This window comes from Amborella trichopoda, chromosome 10, assembly GCF_054954075.1.
Source record: "Amborella trichopoda isolate Santa Cruz 75 chromosome 10, AtrichopodaSantaCruz75HAP2 v2.0, whole genome shotgun sequence".
In the NCBI taxonomy this organism is placed as follows: domain Eukaryota; kingdom Viridiplantae; phylum Streptophyta; class Magnoliopsida; order Amborellales; family Amborellaceae; genus Amborella; species Amborella trichopoda.
Window position 1 is genome coordinate 39,001,527 of NC_142345.1, and position 16,029 is coordinate 39,017,555.

General features: G+C 37.1%; 1 protein-coding gene across 1 annotated transcript; it reads right to left on the bottom strand.

Annotated features, from left to right (window-relative positions):
* Positions 1-9,023: 9,023 nt before the first annotated feature.
* LOC18434073 (protein trichome birefringence-like 19) lies at positions 9,024-14,190 on the bottom strand. Its single transcript, XM_020667086.2, has 2 exons — positions 13,586-14,190; positions 9,024-10,104 (listed from the first exon to the last, which is right to left on the bottom strand). The coding sequence occupies exons 1-2, from the start codon at positions 14,111-14,113 to the stop codon at positions 9,319-9,321; spliced, it is 1,314 nt and encodes a 437-aa protein (XP_020522745.2). The 5' UTR covers positions 14,114-14,190; the 3' UTR covers positions 9,024-9,318.
* Positions 14,191-16,029: the final 1,839 nt, after the last annotated feature.

A 16,029-nucleotide genomic window follows, 5' to 3' on the forward strand; every position in this document is an offset into this window, starting at 1 on the left:
ACGAAATATTTTAGGGGTGTATTGATCAATATTTGTTTTGCGAATTATTTTTTTTATATTTTTATTTGGTTCGCATTACTAAGTTATATATACGCTTAAAATTTCAGGTCATTCCGATTTATATAAAAAAAATGAAACATTACCGGACAATCCTGACCGTACAATGAACTTTAGATGGTGATGAAGGTAGGAGAAATCACTATTTATTTTTGCCAATAGGCATTGGGAAGACTTTTTATATATATATATATATAAGTAACGACACTATGAGACCCTCCCACACCCATGTGAGTAGGACCTCAAAGGATCACCACTAAATTTTGACACATATCTCTAGAAAAGTTATTACATGGGTGTGGACTTGAGTGAATAGGTTTTCCAGAGATCTGTGTAAAAATTTAATGGTGATCCTTTGGGGTTATACTCATATGGGTGTCGGAATGTCTCATAGTATCATTAACATATATATATATATATATATATATATATATATATATATATATATATATATATACACATACACCAACGCCTATAGGCAAAAATGAACAGTGATTTCGCCTACCCTCATCACCATCCAAAGTTCATTGCACCGTTACGATTGTTTGGTAGTGGGCCATTTTGGGGTTTATCATGATTGGGATTGAGTCTCTTTTATGAAACCAGATTGTCGGTATGTTTGTGTTAAGGTTGGGTGGTGTTCTGGTGCGCTTTTCTCGAGGAATATTTTTCTCTATATCAATGCGAGTCTCTTTTCGATTTCAATCACAGATGATACTGGTGAAAGACCTTTGTGATGGTTTGTCAAAGACAGTACTTTGGTTACTTCAGAGCCTGAGCCACAATTGGAAAAATTGACAGAGGTGATGGTAAACACTGCCGCCGGTAACGTTATGCATAACCATCAGTGGAGGAAATTTAAGAGCAACTCTCGTAATTTTTAAAAAGTTGAAACTCCTAAGATCTCCAAGCGGTGGATCCCGGTTGGCCATTTCCCAAATTCAACGGCAGAATTTTCTAGCAGTGTTATCGCCCAAGCGCCGTTTTCTTCGGTGGCTGTTAGCTCACCATTTCCCACGATACTATTTGGACGACTGGTAGTCCCGTGGGCATACCCAAGTCTTCTTTATCCATGTACATAGAAATTGCTGGAGAGGCGGTGTCAGAGTGTCCCAAGGAAGTCTTCCTTGGTTACAATATCTTCAAGAATGATTTTTCTCGACGTGGCGCCTCTTTTTTCAGTTGACCAGGTTTTTAGAAAACCTTGCTTGTCCCTTTCTTCTTTTTCGCTTCAAAAAGGGAAGGTTTCCTCCTCGTGGTGGCTTCTGTTGGTTTTGTGGTATCCTCGCCTTTTTAAGTCTGGTACATTCCCCTCTCAGCTCTAAAGCCTCTGGTGTGGTGTGCTGGTGGTTTGATTGAGAGGGATCATGCATCCTCTTCCAGCCCGTAAGGCAGTGGCTAAAGGTTCTTGTCAGTCTATATCTGAGTTCGATCATCTGCTTTTCGATCCTTTCGTGATGATAATGTTAGATGATGAAGTTGGTGTGCTTGAAGATCCTCAACCTCTTGCCATTGAACCTCCGTTAGACCCTGTTTTGGGTCTACCAGCCCTTGGCCAAATTGATGATGAAGAGGTGGAGGTCCCTTTACCACTGGTCGTGGTAGTGCTAGGAGCACCATGCCACTCAGAAACTGTCTCTGATGAAGTCTCTAGGGTGGTGTCGGTATCCGCTGGAGTTCCAGCAAGGGGGTGTCAAGATCCCAGCCACTGTTGTCACCTGGTCTTGGCAAGCCGGAAGGGGTGGCCGTGATGGAAAATTTGTTTGTGACTGATGCTTATGTGGTTGGTAAGCTGATAGATGATATGAGTATGGAAAATATTCCATAATGTGTGGTTATGAATGAGATCAAGGAGAGTCATAGGTCACAGAAAGCTGTTGAGATATGGTCAGTGGGAAGCTTCCTAAAGATTTTTAAGACTTACCCACTGTTTTTGACACGCCAACTAAAGAACGTGATTGTGGGAAGAAGACCAAGGAGATGAGGAGACGGGTGAGAACCTCTGCTAGAATCCAGGCATGAGGGCATCTGAGGATGCAAGCATTGAAAGGAAACTCTATTGTATTTCGCGAGCTGGAGGTTAAGTTCCGGGATTGTTATTCATCTTCGTCTAGAGAGGAGGATTTTAATGAAGCTGTGTTACTGAAGGATGGTCTTTTTGGTAGTGGTATTGAAGGACCAGGTTCCTCCTTTAACCTTAATTATTCTGTTGTTGAATAAATTTTCTTTCATAGAATGTTAAGGGGCTGGGACATTCGAATAGGAAAAGGGATGTCACGTTTTGGTTTCTAAATTTAATCCTGTAGTGTTGCTGTTGCAATAAACTAAGCTCTGAAGCCCCAATGTCTCTAGGGCTCGAGAGGTGTGGGGATCGGGTGCGGTTACTTTTTGTAGGATTGATGCCATTGGTGCTTCTGGTGGTTTGTGGCTCCTTTGGGATCCTTTGGTTGTGGTGAAATTTGATGTTATAATTAATGGCTATTTTTTACTTTTGGGTTTTATTGGCTGGAAAGTGGGTTTCTCTTGGGGTTTCGTGAATGTTTATGGGCCCTGTATGCATGCTTTAAAAGAACATTTTCATACTGATTTACATTATGTAATTCAATCGTGCTCTTACCCTGTAGTGATTAGGGGGGACTTCAATTTGATTCGGTGGCTTGATGAATGTCTTGCTGGCACCCCTCTTAATTCTTCAATGAGGATGCTCAACAGGTTTATTGAAAATAATTATTTGGTGGATCTCCCTATTATTGGTTCCAAATTTACTTGGTCCAATAATAGTATCACTAATTTAGCTACGTCTAAATTAGATAGATTTCTGGTAGCGGCGGAGTGGTTGGAAGAGTTCCCCCTTGCTTCGGTCAAAGAATTACCTAGAGTATCTTCAGATCATTGCCCTTTATTACTCTTTTCTAGTATTTTGAATGAGCAGTCGAGACCTTTTAGATTAGATGTTGGCTGGCTGATGGAGAAAGAGGTGGTTGATCTGATTAAAGGGGCTTGGGTCAATACTATAATGGAGGGAACTTTGGACTTTTAATTATATAAGAAACTTTTCAATATTAAACATAAGCAGATTGATTAGAAGAAAGAGAATATATTTGATATTAAGGCCAAGATGAATGGTGTTCTTGCTGAGATAGAGGTGCTAGATTGTAATGTTCAATCAAATGGTGTGTTGTCGGAACAATTGGTCTTTGAGAGGAGCTTGAAAATTAAAGAGCTGGATGGTCTTCGTAGATCAGAGGAAGTATATTGAAGATAAAGGTCCAGATCAAAATGGCTTAAAGGGGACCTAAACACTAAAATTTTCCATGCTATTGCTAGTGCTAGAAGGAGACAAAATGATATTTATGGTTTGTCTATCCCTGATATTGATTCTGATGATGAAGTTGCTATGCAAGGGGCCTTGATTAATTATTTTAAGAAGGCTTTTTCTAAAGAAGTCACTCTTTTACTATCCTTTAACAGAGTCCCCTTTAAAGTTCTCTTGGTAGAATCAAAGAATTTTTTAGAAAAGGATATCTTTATGGAGGAATTACGCAAGGCGGTTTTTATTATGCCTAGGGATAAAGCCCCAAGTCTGGACGGTTTCCCTCTAGCATTCTTTCATAAATTTTGGGAGTTGGTTAAAGGTGAGTTATTGGAATTTGTTAGGGGTTTTTTTTATTAGAGATAGCATTTTCAAAAAGGGTGAATTCGACCTTCCTAGCCCTAATCCTGAAGAAGTCTCGATCTGATATCCACCCTATTAATCTTTTAACTATCCTTTACAAAATTGTAGCAAAAATGTTGGCAGAATGTTTGAAAAGTGTTTTACCTTCTCTCATCTCCAACACCCAATTTGCTTTTATCAAGGACCGTCAAATCACGGATAGTGTTTTGATTGCAGAGAAATGTATCCACTCGAGAATCCAAAGTAAGAAGCATGGTATTTTTCTTAAATTGGACATGGAGAAAGCTTATGATCGCATGGAATGGGGGATCTTGTTAGAAATTTTGAAAGGCATGGGGTTTGGTAACAGGTGGAGGAGTTGGATGTTTGGTTGCCTCTCTTCTGCACACTTCTCAGTGATATTCAAGGGTAGCCCGATTTGTTTTTTTCAAGCTTTTAGAGGTTTTACCAAGGGGATCCTCTCTCCCCCTTTCTGTTTATGATTTATGCTGAGTGCTTTAGTTTAATGCTGAGAAATGTGGAGAGGGTGGGACATTTTTCGGGTTTTTCTATTGCTGATTCAAGTATGGTGGTCTCCCATTTACAATATGTTGATGACACTCTTATTTTCTGTGATGTGGATCCCCTACATATTAAGAACATTGCATTATTCCTGGAAATATGTGAAGTTACCATTGGCATTAAAGTTAACTTTCATAAATCTACCCTGGTTGGCATCAACTGCACTGAGTCTTTGACTGCATCCTTGGCTAAAGTGATGGGTTGTAAGGTGGATGCCTTTCCCCCTTTTGTAACTTTATCTACCAATTTTCGACTCTAGACTTTCTCTAACAGTTTGGGATAGAGTGCTTGAGAGAGTTCAATGTAAGTTGGATATTTGGAAACCCAAATACTTATCTCTTAGTGGTAGAGTGACGCTCTTAAGATCTTGTTTGGCAAACCTTCCTGTTTATCAGATGTCGCTGATTAATATGCCTGCCTTGGTTGCCAAAAAGATCGAGAAGATGATGAGGGACTTCTTTTGGAGCTCTAGTTATGACCAATGGAAATTCCATCTTCTTAGGTGGGATAGGGTGTGTACACCCAAGAAGAAAGGGGGCTTGGGCATTAGACGCATTAGTTTGGTTAATGGAGTCTCTATTTAAAAGAGCAGCTGTGGTTTCAAGTCCTTTTTGCTAAGTATGAGTTGGGTAGATCGGGAGTTTGGCTATGGGGAGAGAAAGGGAGGGAATACCTCTCAGATGTGGAGACATATAGTTTTGTGCAGACTTAAGATTGTTGGTTATTTTATATGATCTGTAGGGTGTGGTAACCAAATCTCCTTTTATCATCATAAGTGGGTGGGGGAGTATCCTCTTAAGTCTCTTTTCTCACAATTATTTGAGGTTATTTTAAGACCCAACATTAAGGTTTGTGAGGTGATTGAAAGAAGATGTGACTCTTTATCGTGGAATATCTCATTGTCCTATGCGAGGCTAAACAACACACTCTTTGCTCAATGGTACGCGTTAATGGAATTACTAGAAACAATCTATATTTCACCAGATGTGGAGGACTATATGGTATGGGAGATTGAGAGTGATGGATTTTCACTGTTAAGTCTTGCTACAATGTTCTTCTTTATGATCGATGGAGATCGTCTTGCCCTTAGATTGGTCAAATCTGGAAATGACCCATACCTCACAAAGTACAAGTCTTTATTTGGCTGACCGCTTTGAATAAGGTCTTAACAGTTGACAACCTGATTAAAAGGCATAAGATTCTACCAAATGTTTGTTTGCTATGTAAAGCTGATGGCGAATCTGGTGCGCATCTTTCCATACATTGCCTTTTTACATTCCAAATTTGGTACTGGTTGTTTGGGGTGGTCAATATTAGTTTGGCTCTACCACAGTCGGTGAAGTTAATAAGACTTTGTGGAAAATTGCTGAAGGAGTTATTCTTTGGGAAGTTTGGAAAGAAAGGAAAATGAAAACTTTCGAAGGACTTTCTCTACCTTTGGATAACCTGATTCATTTTATTAAGTGTTCGATCTGGTCATGGCTTTCTGTCTCAAAAGTAGGATGGGGTACGACAAGGTTGATGTTTTTGCTAACCTAAACAATCTTTTTCAGTTGGGTGCCATTAGGAGTAGACCGAAAAGCTTGTGGATGGCGCCCCTTTTGGGTACGTTGAAACTCAATTTTGATGGAAGCTCTCTTGGTAATCCAGGGATAGCTGGTATTGGTGGCATTCTAAGAGACTGTGATGGTAATACCCTTTTTTCGTGTGCTGGGCCGATAGGGTGTGCAACGACAAATTTTGTTGAACTGCGTGTACTCTATCAAGGTTTGAAGATCTTTAGAGAGAGAAACTGTGGCCAGTCATGTTGGATAGAGGGGGACTCGCTTAATGTGGTTAAGTGGAGTAATAAGGAACAACTTATTCCTTGGAAACTAAGATCTCTCTTGTTACACATCATGGATTTGTCTTCTACCATTACGGTCTCTTTCACTCATGTTTACCGTGAAGCAAACTAGGTGGCGGACAATCTGGCCAAGAGGGGTGCCTTTTTATCTTCTCTTGTTATCTCTGTTAATGTAATAACATTTCCATAATATTACTAAGATTATTAACATTTGTCAAAAAAAAAAAGTGGACCCATACCCAACCCGTGGATTGACCCATTGGGTCCATGGGTCGACCCAATTCATTTCCCACCTTTAATATATAGGATATGGATTGATGTTAATATTGATAAATTTATTAAGTTACTTAGGATTCCATTGAAGTTCTAGTAGATTACGGCCCTAGGTTTTATCTTAAGTTTGAGATATATGTGGCATCTATGATATTTTTATCTAGTATGGATTTATTATCTTATATAAGGAATGAGATAAGAAATAATATGTGTGCCCTATTTGAGTCATTATACAGGAAAGATAGATTCGTCTAGGAGAAAGAGGTAGGGCCTCATGTGCATGAAAGACAAGACCTTCTTTTAACAGAAAAATAAGCCTCCCATGGACATAAAATTGTGATAGTGCCTCCTGGAAAGTGAGAGGTTGAAGAGTAGTTCATATGGAGATTTTAGGTGGTTTTCCTTTTTAGAGAGAGTTTCAGTTGCTCTCAAGATTATCTTCTTGGATCTTTGGAATATAGATGAGAGATCAATGAGTAATGTCGGTTGACAGAGTGGGTCTAAAAGGTTGCAGAAAGAGAGCTTCAGTTGCTCTCAAGGTTATTTTCTTGGATCTCTGGAATAGTGATGAGAGATCGCCGAGTGATATCGACTGAGAGAGTGGGTCTAAAAGGTTGCAGAAAGAGAGCTTCAGTTGCTCTCAAGGTTATCTTCTTAGATCTCTGGAATAGAGATGAGAGATCTGCGGGTGATATTGGTTGAGAGAGTGGGTCTAAAAGGTTGCTTGATTGAGTTTTGTTAAGGGTTAGAAAAGTAACTCTATATCCAAAAGACGATGATGCTAGCTCTCATTAGCATAATGGATTTCAGTTTGCCCTTATGCCTATGGATATATCTCTTTGGGATAAACTACACAAATCTTTGTATTGTCGGCGCCTTATGTTTTATGTCTGTGCTCTTATTATGGTTTGTACTTGCCTATATCATTTATAGTTAGTTAAGTACATGATCATGGTGGGATCCAACTTTTAGAGTTCATGTTTTCGCATCTAAGGTTATTAAATCCTAACAAGTTAAAGGTAGTGCCTTGAAAGTCAGAATCAGACCTTGAATTGCTAGATGAATTCACCCAGTTTTACCAGGTTGGATTGGTATACAAATAGCAAAGAAAATCAAAATAAACAAATGAATCGAGCAAATCAGGATGCAATTTTTCCATCGCTAGTAAAGGAAATGTATTGGCATGGCTTAGGTTCAATTGAGTCGCAGCTCCAAAACTCATCATAGCAATTTTTTAATCGCTAGTGTCACGACCTCGAGAAATACTTTCTTGAACTTTAATTGTAGTAAATAACATAGGTTCACAACCACTCGATTAGAAATCTAAAGAACAAAAATGATATGTATATTTTTTATAAAAGGAACACATCCAAAATTCACTTGAATACCATTAACATCCAATGTCGTACTGCATCTTGCTGCAAAAATACCAAATATCTAATAAAAAAACGAAATTTAGAATACATATGAAGAAAAAAGTTTATATAAGGTTGAGACCCTAAACAATCAAATTAATGTGCACCTGAAAAATTCACTTGAAATTTTTTTTCAATGCTCAAAATCCCTTAAATCAAACCATCGCCACCTTGAGATACATGGACATTAAGAGAAATCGACTTCAAGTCTTGGATGCATTATCAAAACCATCAATTATCAAGATTTTTAAGTGTATAGATCTTCTGTTAGTATGTTTGGTTTGAAAAATGCTTAGTATATTTCAAAACAACAATATGATTTTATAGTTCTTTCCTAACTTATTTTGTAGACTGAGAAAGATGTGGGTTTGAGTCTCACATTGAAGGAGAGAGAGTTTATTGAACTGTATTCAAGAGCACGCATTCTTATGCATTATACTCTTAGTACAAAGATAATAACGATGGTAAATGTGTGGGGAAAAGGATAGAAGTGGTTTGGGGAAACCAAAACAAGAAGTGCTTGATGTTGCATAAGGATTCGATTCAGAGCATTAAGGTTTCCTATTATTGTCCTTTCTTGCTGAGAGAAGAAAGAGCTTGGCTAACACACATTTTGTTGTGAGAAATAAGCTTTGCTTATAAGTTTTGTTGTAAGAGATGAAGAGACCATATGCTATATTATTTATGAAGTGGTTAGTGCAATTATTTATTGATTTTAGTGATTACATCGATTTCTCTCCCTATACTATCAAATCTCTGTTGTCAGGCCGAGGGTTTTTGATATTCACTTTACTATCTTATTGCATGTTTTTTATTTCTTATGGCTAAGAGAACTATAAGGTAGATCATTGCATGTATTCTTTGAGAATTTATGGTAGAAGAATTGGAATAAGATGGATACTCGGTCAAAAGAGGAAGCAAAGAAATACAGCTCTCATGGTCATTTTAATGTGTGGACAAATAGGAAAGTAAATATTTTGTTGTTTCTAGTACAATAAATTGCAGAATATACAAATATCAGTTATCCCCTTACCAACATATTGGAACTGCCTGCATGTGGTAATGTGGGCCGTTATTTGATATAAGAGTAACTCATCCTTGTCATCAACATTTTAACTTTTTTTTAATTAATTGGGGTCGGCTACATGAATCCTGATTCTCTATTCTGCTCTATTGAATGGCATATCCTCAGTGAGGCTATAAATCTTTATATATTTTCATATTACTTCCAACCATGTCCTTTACAAATTCATCACCCTTATATTTATGACTACTCGACAGATGTCTTGTACCAAACATACAACACAATTAATTCCTGCAATCTTTCCTCGTGTAATATAAATCCATTTCATGTCTTTGAGCTCTCCCTTCCGAAAGCAATATGGTATTTTTCATCTCTCTCATTTTCAAATCCATTCTGAGCCTCTCTGTCTTCCAAGTCCAATTTGGTGTTTGTTAGTTGAAATCTCTCTCCCCAAGTGCTGCTGCTGTCATCGTAAGACTGACCTCCCAACTTCCGTCTTCAACATTTCAAGTAGAAAAGAGTTCCAGCTATCAATTGGGCCAGGAAGGCACCAGTGCACACAATCATTGTACAATGTCACATTCTCATGAGGCCAGTGCCCGAACCTACTGGGGTGGCCATCAGGCCTCATTAACATAGCCTGGGTAGTGTCGATAACTCTAAATTTGTGCCCTCTCTCTCGACCCACTCTTTCTGCATCTCTAAACTCCTCAATTTGGCTCATGTACAACTCCATGTTCATCCCCTCTAACTTTGTCTCATTGCTCTTGACAGGTTTGGTCCTAATACAGTTCCCACCTTGGTTCCAAAGACCACCCTCAAAGTGCGCAGGGGCAAACGTCCTCAAGAAAGTTGTACCCTTGAAATTTTGTAGCCCATTAATGGCTTTGAATGCTGTTCTGAAGGCTCTTCTATAGGCATAGTTTATGCCCAAGTCTGTGATATTCTTTTGTTTGCAATAGTAGCACCCAACAACTTTGCCTTGCTCATAGAAGACCATAGGTCGAAAGAACCAATGGCCGGCAGATATGATGACATAGTCAAATCCTTCGATCTGGGCTGTCCAATCGTCATCAAAGGTATCGAGATGGAGGTCAAATAGCCCTGTGAGTGCCGGGCCCAAATGGTCGGCTTCCATAGATTTTACAAGGTAAGGGGACCAAAAGGCAGCAATGGTGAAATTGTAGGTGGCGTAGAACCAACGCCTGAACCTCTCGTCACTGTCAATGGAGGCGTCCACAGGGTACTCCACCTAGAGATGTTAGAAGTTAAGAATGGTTATCAGAGACAGAGAGAGGGAGTAGTCACAAGCAACATGAATGCCTTTCAATAGTGATGGTCATCTAAGAAAGTTCAAATATGGTAAAATTGATGCACCAAAGAATCCTATCGCCTTTGTCCATTCATTTGGTCAGTCAAGCTTGCTAAAAATAAAACTTAAAATCACCTGTCTGTCTTGCTGGAGATCTTTGCAAGCTCTGGCCAAAATGTCTGTAAAAATGGAACAGGAGGATTCTATTTCGATCCTCCTATAGGAAGGTTAAATGTTTTCTTTTAATTCAATATTTTGAATATATACACATGCTTCCTAGCAAAAATTTCTACTTTAGGTGTTTTATATTAAATTAAGATTTTAGTATATGGGGGAGTGTTAGGTGCTCGACTTATTAGCTACGATACATGTTCAAGCAAGCCAAAATAATAGTTCGGAAGATTCTTTTTTTATCTGAAAATATTTTAGATCACATTTAGTCACTCCAAAAATCAATTCTATAAAAAGAAGGGGAGCTTTTGTATGGCCTCTTTTCTACTTTGTTTATTAAAGCACCAAAAGCCATGTATTTGGTGGACAGCAGTTCCTGCTCCTACAGTGATTACTGTCCGTTTGTATAGCAAGCAGAAATACCACTGTAAGATTTCAAAATGTGTTTTTTCTTCACAAGGTGAATTTGAATATTTTTTAAAAAATTTAAAAATTCAGTTTTGTGGGCTTTGGTCAACATTGAAGAAATGGACAACGCCATCAATAGGTAGTTTTCCCCTAAAAAACAAGAATTGATTTGAATATCAATGATCTAAATCAATGGCCCTCAAATGTAGTCATGAATCGAGGAACAATTGATTAGGGTTTAAAACCTCTCCATAAATATGGACCGTATATCTTCATCATCCAAGCCTTATCCAAAACTATTTGGGATTCACTAAATATATATTTTTCATAATACCTTTTGTTTTTTTTTTAATATTATTTACATTGTTAGTTGCATTGCATGTATATTTTGTTCAATGTACTATTTCTACATGCCAATCAAATCGAGGACACACGTGATTAGTTTTTAATAAACATGGTTGGTGGGGAGTCGGATTACCGTTGATTTTTCTCTTAGCTTGTTATAAGCCCAAAAAACACAGTCCAAAGAAATAATGTTATTCAAAACAAAGCTAACTTCATACTCACATGCCCACCATCCTCTCGGATATACAAAATTCTCTCTCTCTCTCTTGTTGTTAGAAAAACCGGCCGTTCTAACAAGTAACCGCCCTGTTAAATTGGAACTGACCACTGGTTGGTTTTGGTGACCGGATAGGTATTTTTTTTAGAAAGAATATAAAATTCTAAAAAATTAAGGAATTTTGTTTATAATGTATTTTTTAACAAATATTTTTATCAATATGGAAAAAAATTAGAAATTGTTTTGGTCATCAATATTTATTTTTACGTTTTTTCATCTTTTTTAGAAAATTTTAAAAATACTCTTGGGCAAAAATCCATTATTTAAAATTCATTTTTTTTTATTAAATTTCAACTTCATTTGGATGTGCTTTGTTTAATCATTCTTTATATATACTTTTCATATTGTATTAGATTTTTTTTTTGTATTTTTTTAACATTTGTTTGACCGCCTGAGATTTGCCCAATTAGAACTGTTGAACCGGCAGGTCTATCGGTTAGGCTAGTTGAACAGCTTCTGGGCCATGTCCAGTTAACCGTTCTGGTTTAATTTTTCCAACAATGCTCTCTCTCATATTGGTACCTCTGAAATTTGATTACTTTTACATGTTGGTGTCTCTCTCTCTCTCATATCGGTACCTCTCTATCTTCTGGAAATTTGAATTCTTCACATGTTGGTATCTCTCTCTAATGTTGATAAATCTTTTTCATCTGAAATTGGAATACTTACTGGACATGAAGGTATCATGATAGTTTAGCTTATTGAATGTGAATTTAGTTTCTTTGTTTATATTTGTTCACTTTCTTTGAGGGATTAGGTCTTGTGCTTCACAAATTACTTTGGTTTCCTCGTAGGAATGGAATCTTTCTCCCCTTTACCATTTATTCATTTAAATTTGAAAAGTGAAAGTAATGCTGGACTTGTCATCCTAGGAATATGGTAAGCATAAAACGTTTTGAATAGTAGTCTTTCCTGCAATGCTATAAAATAAGGATGGTTTCCATGAGCCAACTCATATGTACCCCTCTAAAATTTATTTTGGATATGGATTTTTTATCGAACTTTTTTATGAATTCATCATCTAGCTAAGTTGATCATGAATATGAAAAGAAAAATAAAATTTGAAAATTAAAAATATATTATTTTGGTATTTTTTTGGTGTACCGTCTATATGGAATCCATGGAAGGTACACTTTATACAACGTCCATCTTTATGATGGACGTTTGTGAGTTAGCGGCTCCGGTGGCCGCTGACTCACGCAACACTTTTTCCATAAAATAATAAGGACGGGTGACCAACCCAGCAACCTATCAATGACTAAAAATGAAAAGAAAAGGCAAGCAAAGAGAGCCAGGTTTGACAAATCCTAGACAAAGCCAGTGCCATACTGTACACAGCAGGATACCCTTTCAAGGATTTGGATTAACTAACAGCAGGATCCCTAGAGTAATGATGTGATTTAGGATTAAGAAAGATATGAGGTATAATCTCCACTGCAAGAGCATATTGTACATTTACTCCCTTCAATAGAAATGTTCAAGTATATTTCTCAAATGAAAATTTAGGATCTACTTTAGAATAACCAAATAAGTATTTTCAAGAAACAAAAAAAAAAAAACTTAATTGAGTTTGCTAGAGCTATGTATTTAGGAGTTTAGTATCAGTGTAGGACCTCTCCCTCTCTCTCTCACACATTCACACACAGTGAAAAGGAAGCTCTTTACACATAAGAACTAGCACACAAACATACAGGCAATAACTTTTGAACCAAGGAGATAAATGGAATGGTTGAAAGGTCCTTTTCAAAGCAAAATTATAGAAGCTTCTCCAGCAACTACTGGGGGTAACACCTCAAAAAGGACTCGATGAGTAAAGCATAAGGAACATACAATCTATTCAAAATAAACATATCACCCTACTCACACGTGTATGCTCTCTCACACACATGCAAATGTTGTATGCATGTGCATCTGCACATATGCACTCGCATTTGTGTATGAGAGAGAGAGAGAGAGACTGTGTGTGTGTCTGTGGGAGAGAGAGAGAGACTGTGTGTGTCTGAGAGAGAGACTGTGTGTCTGTGAGAGAGAGAGAGAGAGAGAGAGAGAGAGAGAGAGATAGAGAGAGAGAGAAAGAGGGAGGGAGAGATTCTGTGTGTTTATGTTCTTTCCTTGCCTACTATCCAACAAACCAACAAAAGTGTGACAAACTAACAAAAGTGACACACAAAAATTGCAGATTGCTTAGAATGTGAGGCCCTGCTTGAGGCTAAAGCTTACCCTGGACAAGAGGCAAATCAAGGACTGCATATGGTTCCTTGCGACCGAGTCGCCCACAAAAGCTATGGACTTCCCTCTCACAGTCTCAAAAAACTCCGATGGATGGAACTCCGGCATCTCGCACTCATCTGGTCTCCACTTCCATTTCATGAACCCAGTGTCTGGCCTTCCATATTTCATGCAATTTTGATGATCATGAATGGCCCAACATGTGGTGTTGGTGTAATAAGGGGCCTTTGGGTCAGGAACCCATTCTCCTCTAAATATATCACAACTTCTAATGGTTTCTTTAAAGGCCCCAAGATCATTAGCAGTAGAATCTCTTATGTTGTTGCCCCAAAGAGAAGAATTTATCAAAAGGAAAGAAGAAATTTTGATAGAGAAGGAGAGAGGAATGACAGTAAAGAGAATAAGGATTGATGATAGTAAGAGTGCAGCTCTTTTTGGGGCCTTTGAGAAATATTTCCCAATTAGGGTTTCTAAGGACTGGAGCTTCATTGCTGTTGGAGTTTGAAGCTCTTGGGACATGCAAGGGAAGGACACAAGGCATGGATATATATGCCACACATATTATTAAACAATACTATTGTCTATGGGGGCTCACCGCTTTTCTTGTTTTAATTTTTTTTAGTAGTTTACATTTTAGTACTCTTCTCCTTAGCTTTTTATGAAATGGCTAAGTGCCTCCCATCCAATGTGATAGGGAAAAGGGCCATAAGATCCATACTAGTGCACAGGTATCTCGATTTAGAAAAGAGCAAGTATACGATGTTTCCTCGGGGCAATAGTTTAATTCTACTCTAGCAGGTTAGAAGACCTGCTTGGGAGGATTTTTCAATATGGAATATTGGGAACCACAAAAGGATCACGAGATGACTATTTTTAAAAGAAAAAATTTGATATTTGAGTTTTTAAGACTTAGATCTCACCATCTAAAAATTGGATGGTCTCTATTCAATTTTGAGATATTAATTTTTTCAGGTGCATAGAGGGAGTAGCTAGAAATTTTTTTTATTAAAGTTAATTAATGCCTTGACCCAATTGGGTTTTTTATAAGTTTCGTAGGTATTTTAGTAAATTTAGTTTTCACGAATTATTTGTTATATATTTTTATTAGATGTGCATCATTAAGATGTACTTATGCTCCAAATTTCAAGTCATTCTGATTTGTAGAAAAATAATGAAAAAAAAAACACTACTGGACAATCATGGCCGTATGATGAACTTTAGACGGTTATGAGGGTAGACGAAATCACTGATCATTTTCTCCTATAGACATTTTATAGTATCTTTCTATATAGAAAAACCATCCCAATATATATATATATATATATATATATATATATATATATGTTTTTTTCGGAATTCAAAATTTTTTATAACATAGCTGAGTTGCTTCCACCAAGGTCATTGTTATCACTTTTCAAAGCCAAACCGTCATTTGTGGAGGACATCTTTGAGACTAGTAGGGAGCCTTGGAGTATGATTTGGCTGTTGACCTTTTGCCAGGATCTTGAACCATTGGGTGCAAATACCTTTAGTTCATAGGTTTTCTCATGGCGATGAAGTTTTTATAAGGCCAAGGCTTTATGAAAACAAAATATGGCGTCAACCCAAATTCTCGGCCCCTAAGTACTTTTGGTAATGAAATTTTTCATGGTGGTTCTAAAATCAATTTTTAACGCCGACAATAAAATTTGAAATAAACAAAGTCTTAGAGATCTTGCATATCTGTGAACATTTATTTTTAGGCGAAATGGACGGCCTAGATAATTTGTTACAATATACAATATTTTTAGATGCTAAAATCCTATTTTTTTACAACCATAACATTCAAGTAGAGATGATTGATGTAAAGGTTTTTCAATGTTTAAATTGTAATTTTCGATGGGTCATAAGATGATGTGAGGCTTTACTTATTTTGATAGGACTGCAGCCCTATCAAACCGTTTTACCTTTTTCGTGTGCCAAAGTTGTTCTCTTGCAAAAAAAATTTATAGGGCTGCTCACCGACTAAATGTATTAAAGCGTTAGTTGATAAAAATAGAATTATTCTCAATTAGTTGGGACAAATAGAACACTAAATTGTATGAACTTTAGTATAATTGCTATTGTTTGATTGATTTAAAATAATTTGGGTTGGTACGGTGTAAAGCTCATGTACCTTACTAATCATCTTAGAACCACAATTATTATATCACAAAAGCATACGTAGGCAGAGACGCATGTTATAAGGATGTCCTAACCATGAGAGTTTATTGAAAACAAGTAATTAAGAGCTAATAGAATTTTTAATAATAGGAATTGTAACCACAAGATCATTTTAGTACATAGAAGTCACAATCATCATTAGCTATTAGATGTGAAATCCGACATCTTCGATGTGTCACAGTTGTTTGTTTGTTTTTTTTTTTTTTTTTTTTTTGAGTTAGGCCCAATTAATC